At 43.5% G+C, this 6,816-nt stretch overlaps 1 protein-coding gene across 1 annotated transcript; it reads left to right on the top strand.

The window, feature by feature from the left end:
- Positions 1-4,191: 4,191 nt before the first annotated feature.
- Positions 4,192-5,310, top strand: gpr27 (G protein-coupled receptor 27; the record flags this gene model as incomplete). The annotated part of the gene is made up of 1 exon (XM_079747385.1): positions 4,192-5,310. One exon carries the CDS (start codon positions 4,192-4,194, stop codon positions 5,308-5,310), a length of 1,119 nt encoding a protein of 372 aa, XP_079603511.1.
- Between the last annotated feature and the right edge of the window lie 1,506 nt (positions 5,311-6,816).

The following is a 6,816-nucleotide window of genomic DNA, read 5'->3' as shown; positions in this document are numbered from 1 at the left end:
GCTCTTCCGCCCCCAAAGTGATGATGACGTCCTGCGTCACCATCAAAACAAACGCGCCGCAGCAGAACTCTGCTTCCAAACATGATCCTCTTGTTTGTTCAGCGCAATCACGGTAAGTAATTTAAAAGCCGCGCAGTGATTAAAATCGAGGTTAAAGTGATCGTCTTCGTCCATTCCAAAAGTTGCATAGCTTCTAACGAAACGCGTCTCCGAATGAATAGGTGTATTGCAATGACGTTCTTCGTACCAATGGTTTTATTATTATGATCAAAAATAAGAAAAAAAAAATTTTGTCGCATATTCACATCATCATAGACTTTTGTAGACCTATGCATACATTTTTGGATTCTATATACAATTCTATATTTTGATAACAAAAAACACTGCATCGACGTACCTACAGATGGGGCTGTTGAGCCACAGTTGCAAAAACCAAATAATGATATTTCACCTACCCACCTTTACACAGGCTATAAGTTTCTATAACAGCCAACATATTAGTATACCTCATATAATACGCCATATATAAAGATTACTATATGGGGGGTCAAAAATATTAGGCGAAAAATATTATTCTATAGTGATCCAAAATTGGTTGTCTAGAAGTACACTGTGATCTGTCATCTCATTTAATTAACAAATTACATAATATCTGAGACTATATATTTTCTGTAATCCACAGAATTTGTGTTTACAGAAGGCTTATGGAGATATACAGTATTGTTTGTATTCATGAAATATAGAAGGGCTTCTACAAGTGTCTCTCATCCGTCCTTCAAAAAAAAGAAAATGATAGGAATTGCTCATTTAAAGGCTTGTGTGTATATTTGTGTATCACTTGAATATCCACTAATAGTTACTGTGCTCACTTCAACCTCCTCTGTGATGTTCTTCTGTGGCAGCCAAGTCCCTATAAAAACCTTTTAAAATATCTTCTGGATGCTTCCAAAGCACAGGTCAATGGTGTGACAGCTGCTTTAAAGGTTAATGTACGATAAGTATGTTGTGTTAACAGTATTTAGTATATACAGTACCAGTATTTTTATAAAAGTTTAATATCCCATGTAAACAGATTTGTTGGATTTATAAGCGAGAGAGAGAGAGACTTACAGAGAGAGGGAGAGAGTTTGTTGTGGTCCTTAAGAGTTAGGCCCTACTTATTGGAGGTTTGTAAACATATTAATAAACCTGCTACATAAATCTTTCGTAACACCATAAGACTGCCCTTGCGCTGGTAGGGCTACACTGTTCATCATAAAACTGCAATGATAATATGTCCCTTTGCCTTGTCATTGAGGCTATATTACCGGGCAAAGGGCACAAGGAATGTACTTTTTATTTTTTTGTTTGTGTATTTGCTTGTGTACTATGTAGCTGCCATTCACTGATATATATATATATATATATATATATATATATATATATATATATATCAGGCCTTACCGTTCAGTGCTTAATAATTCATTTAATAATACATTTCAATGAAAGAAGACACAAAAAGAAATACATGTGTGTCTTCATTTTAATTTGTATGATGTAATAAGAAGCAACCTGTTTGGCCCCTCCTCCTTGTGTGCATGTGTGTGTGTGTGTGTGTGTGTGTGTGTGTGTGTGTGTGTGTGTGTGTGTGTGTGTGTGTGTGTGTGTGTGTGTGTTTTTGCGTGTGTGCGTGCGTGTGTGTGGCATGATGGAACAGTGGTTTGCACTGCTACCTCACAGCAAGCAGGTCCTTGGTTTGAATCCTAGGGGAGAGGGGGGTGGACCTTTCTGTGGGGAGTTTGTATGTTCTCCCCATGTTCAAATGGGTTTCCTCAGGGTGCTCCAGTTTCACCTTACAAAATACATCCATGTGAGGTTAATACTCCTGCCATTGCCCTTGACCAAGGCACAGTGGCGGATTTAGCCAATTGGGGGCCCAAGACGAAGATATGTATGGGGCCCACCTCATCAGACCTTTAAAAGAGAACAGAGGAAAAAAAATTACCGACTGAATGGGGGGTAGGCAGATAAAGCTAATCGACGTGGAATTAAAGGTTGGAGATGAGGAAAAAAACCTTCCCCTTTAAACCCTGCATACACTTCTTTACTCCAAAATGAGGATGGAAAGCAGAGAACACACAAAGTGTAGCACTACACAAACTAGTAGTCACGATGGAACCCAAAAGAGAATAAGCTTTCAGATAACACCTGTCTTTGCAAAAATGCCAGGAAAACCAGCACTGTTTATTTTTTTTAAGATAAAATCAATATCAATATAGCCAGCAAGACAAGTAGGGTAAACCCCCACAAACAGCCATATACTTAGCAAATATTGCCCAGATGAATAATTGACTTTGTATGTGTGAGTGAGGTTGCAGTTGGCATTGCACTTGAGATTGATATTTCAATCATTCTACAAACAAACCCTTGTACAAGATAGAGGACATTGTAAGTGAATTGAAATTACGGTTGAGATTGAACTTTTAAAACCGTCTGCAAACAAACCTGTGTACGAGAGAGAGAGAGAGAGAGAGAGAGAGAGAGAGAGAGAGAGGGAGAGAGAGAGAACGGAGAGAGAGGGAGAGAGAGTCTATGAGAGAGAAAATATAAATTGTTCTCCACATCACACACTTCTGACACAGAGTCCTACTCATTGACGTCTTCTCACAGGTCTTCACCTAGCGCCACTTCACAGCTAGCTGCTGCCGCTGCTGCTATAGCGGCATCTTTGGTAGGGTTTGGTAGTCATCTTTGGTAGCGTTGCCAAATACTTACTGCTGTCTTTTTGCTTTTTTATTTTATTTGAGCCGTTTGGGTAACTTTATTTCCTAACCCTTTTCCTAACCCTTAATTGTACTTCCGCGTTTAGACTCATACTGCTTCCTCTGTTTGTGAACTCAAAAATGAAAAAAAAATGATAATGATTTTTTTTTTTTTTTTTTTGAGGTTGGTTGGGGGCCCCCCTACTACGGGGGCCCCAAGCGGCCGCCTAACTATGCCTCTAGGACCGCCAATGCCAAGACACAAGGCATGAGACCTGGAGTAGGTCTCTGTGCGCTGCACCGTGGCTGCCCACTGCTCCAAGGGATTTTGTTGTACAGTACTTGTACTTGTGCAATGACAAATAAAGGATCTTCTTCAGTGTGCTAGGGTGCGCGTGTGTGTGTGTGTGTGTGTGTGTGTGTGTGTGTGTGTGTGTGTGTGTGTGTGTGTGTGTGTGTGTGTGTGTGTGTGTGTGTGTGTGATGATCTGAAGTCTCTGGGTTGTTTGTGAGTAAACTTTCCTCTTTTCATGAACGATTTTCCCGTAGCCTGTGGCGTTATAATTTTATAATAATTCGAAGAATATACAGAATATATATTGGTCTATGGAACATGAGCACTCTGTGCCTTTAATTGTGTCCCACTCGCCAGTCATAACGCTGATAACAGAGCAGAAATTCCCTTCCCATATTTGCATATGCAAAGACACACACACTCCCTAGCCCACGGTGCCTGCAGGGGGGACAGGGACGAACCGATTATTGAGTATCCAAGGCCTCCCTAAGGAAGCGGAGTACCGCGGAATGACGCAGTTTTCCGAGGCTAACCACGGGTCTGTACAAATAGGCCTACTTGGTGTTTAATGAAACGTAAGCATGCAGCCGTGTGGATAGCAGCAGACGGGGTGGATGCGCCAGGCACTCGTCCAACCTCTCACGGAGCGCCGGGGCAACAGTGGTTCAGTCTGAAGAAGCAAGCGTTCCTCTTTCCCTTCAAGACGGAACAGAACCATCGCCATCAGTTGGAATCGAGATGTTTTTGAGATGCACGACAATTTAGCGCGTTAAAATAATAATAATAATGATGACTTAGCGCCAAATCAGAACGGAAATGGAACTACAGACGGGGATGCTTTGTGTTTTTTTTTTACCACGGACACTTGTGGGTCGTTGGATACAAGGGGCTAAAGCGATGTTATCACATCAGCCCATTCGTTCATTGATCTGATCAAGATTTCGGCTGGCAATGACTTCCTTTTTCCCGGCGAGGGGTTCGACACGCAGTCAGCCCGATGTAGCGCAACCAGCGACCATCATGTTAATCTCGTAGCCAGTCTTCTTTATTACTAAGTATCTGACAGGGGGATCCGGCGAAAGGCCTGACCACGTTTGATGTGGGCACACACCACCACCATCAGCTGCGCGCTTTGGACCAAAGCCTGGTTGCACAGATGTCAAACACAAGTGAGTATGGGGAAAGCCTCCCTTCGCTCCAGAACTATGCCATCACCGCCTCTGCCTTGAAGCTGGCTTCGCTGGGGCTCATCATCTGCGTCGGCCTGGCGGGCAACGGAGCACTGTCCCTGCTGGTGCTGAAAGACACCACTCTCCACAAGGCGCCCTACTACTTCCTCCTGGACCTCTGCCTGGGGGACGTCCTCCGGTCCGCCGTCTGCCTCCCGTTCGTGATGGCGTCCGTCCAACGCGGCTCTTCCTGGGCCGGCAGCGTGCTGTGCTGCAAGCTGGTCGCCTTCCTCTCGGTTCTCTTCTGTTTCCACGTGGCGTTCCTGCTGTTCTGCGTCAGCGTTACCCGCTACATGGCGATCGCCCACCACAGGTTCTACTCGAAGCGGATGACTCTGTGCACCAGCGTGGCGGTGATCTGCGCGGTGTGGACGCTCTCCGTGGCCATGGCGTTCCCCCCGGTTTTCGACGTTGGTACTTATAAGTTCATCCGCGAGGAGGAACAGTGTATCTTCGAGCACCGGTACATCAAAGCGAACGACACACTGGGCTTCATGCTGATGCTGGCCGTCATCGTGAGCACGACACATGTTGTTTACATGAAGATGCTTTGTTTTGTCTACGATCACCGCAAGATGAAACCGGCTCAGCTGGTCCCGGCCATCAGCCAGAACTGGACGTTCCACGGTCCGGGCGCGACCGGGCAAGCGGCCGCCAATTGGATCGCGGGGTTCGGACGGGGTCCCATCCCACCGACGCTGGTCGGCATACGGCAAGCCTCGCATAACGGGGCGGCGAGGAGGCTTCTGGTCTTTGATGAGTTTAAAATGGAAAAACGCATTGGGAAAATGTATTACATGATCACGCTTTCGTTCCTGGTGCTGTGGGCGCCGTATTTGATCGCGTGCTATGCTCGGATATTTGTCAAAGGGGCCGCTCTTCCACAGGTGTACCTCACCGCCGCCGTGTGGATGACCTTCGTCCAGGCCGGGGCCAACCCCATCATCAGCCTGCTGTTCAACAAGGAGCTCCGGGTGCGTCTCAGAGCCTGTTTCCCCTGGTGTCTTCAAACACAGACTCCAATGGAGCCCTATTGTGTCATCTGAGTGGCTCTGTCTGTTCTGATGGGGTTGTCCAGTAAGACAATAACTTTTCATTTTCTTGAAAGGTTTCACATTGGAATAGCCTGCAATATAAGATTGTAAAGGCGTCTTTTTTAAACAAGAAATTCAAATGGAATGTATGTAAATACTGTAGGCCTACATGGAGATTTAACTTATTTGAATTTGTTTTCTAGTCAAACATGTTGTGCACTTTCAAAACATCTTGGATTCATACTCTTAAGTAAGCTGTTTTACAGATATTAGGCTATTCTTTGTGAGATTGTTGTGTTGATGATGATGATGATGATGAGAGATGGTTTACCACCTATCCCCATGTAATATAAACTATTATCATGCTTTCTTTTCTACTGACATGACAAAGGGACTCTTGAGATTCAGTGTTGTAGAATGCGCTTCAGAGGGATGTTTGCAATGTTTGTATTTCTCAGCAAATAAATAAGGAATGGGTAATGGAATGTGCGTTTGAAGTTAATCATCTGACCAGTTTATCCACAATTCAGCCTCCCAAACAGAAATGGTTATTTTTAATAATAAAGGTTTTCTCTATCTTTGTGTGGCTAGCAAGTCACTCTGAAGTTGTCCCGCTTTGCATGTGCTCTCACACGATTCAGATGCAGGTATCTTTGGTGCCATAGGGACATGCTAGCCTAACTATATTCAAGCTATCACTTGGCATTCTTTTATTTCATTGCTGACCTTTTTCCTGTCCACTTCACACATTCATGTTAGCAGATGTTGACCTTCTCCCGGTTGTATTTGTAAATGGGCATGTAGGCCTATTTGTTGTGTTCTAAAGGGCAGCGTCATGCCATCAGCTCAAAGGGTATTTAGCACCTAAAAACTCTAAATGGGAATCCATTAAGCCATTGGCCATATTCTTAACCACTTAGAACTAGAGGGCTTGTACATCTCGACATTACAACGCAATGATTGCCTCCATTTCAGAAGTATAGGAGCATAGGAATGTTATGGTAGTATTTGGTTGTTGTTTGGCTCATTAATTGTGAAATTATTTGTCATTAGGGGAGACATGCATTCATGTGATATATGGCAAAACAAAGTTTTGATAAGCCTAGTTTATGGTATATTAACATTTATATATGATTCTACATTACTGCAACTCTCTCAAGGCATCTCCAAATGTCGGAGTTTCATTAACCAAAAAATCCCATGAAGCATTCTGACGTATAAGCCAATACACAATAATATTACAACACTCTAGAATGAGGGTTGAATATACAATGTATCCTATAGATAGGCCATACATGTATAGGCTTTATATAACTGTTGTGCATTTATCATTGTGTTTCAGTTTAACTTGTCAGTTACACCTTGTTCCAGTATTCAGGGCAATGCCTGAAGAGAGATTGCTCCATTAAAGCAGTTAATCGTTTGGAATTTTTAGTCCACACCCTCAGAAGGCTAATAACCATTACTAAAATATGAGATCACTGTGAGCCATTTGCTTTACATATTGGACAAATCTAA

The sequence above is a fragment of the Pollachius pollachius genome, assembly GCF_949987615.1.
Source record: "Pollachius pollachius genome assembly, chromosome: 12".
Classification (NCBI taxonomy): Eukaryota; Metazoa; Chordata; class Actinopteri; order Gadiformes; family Gadidae; genus Pollachius; species Pollachius pollachius.
The sequence above is the reverse complement of the archived record's forward strand: the minus strand, read 5'-3'. Positions and strand labels throughout refer to the sequence as shown.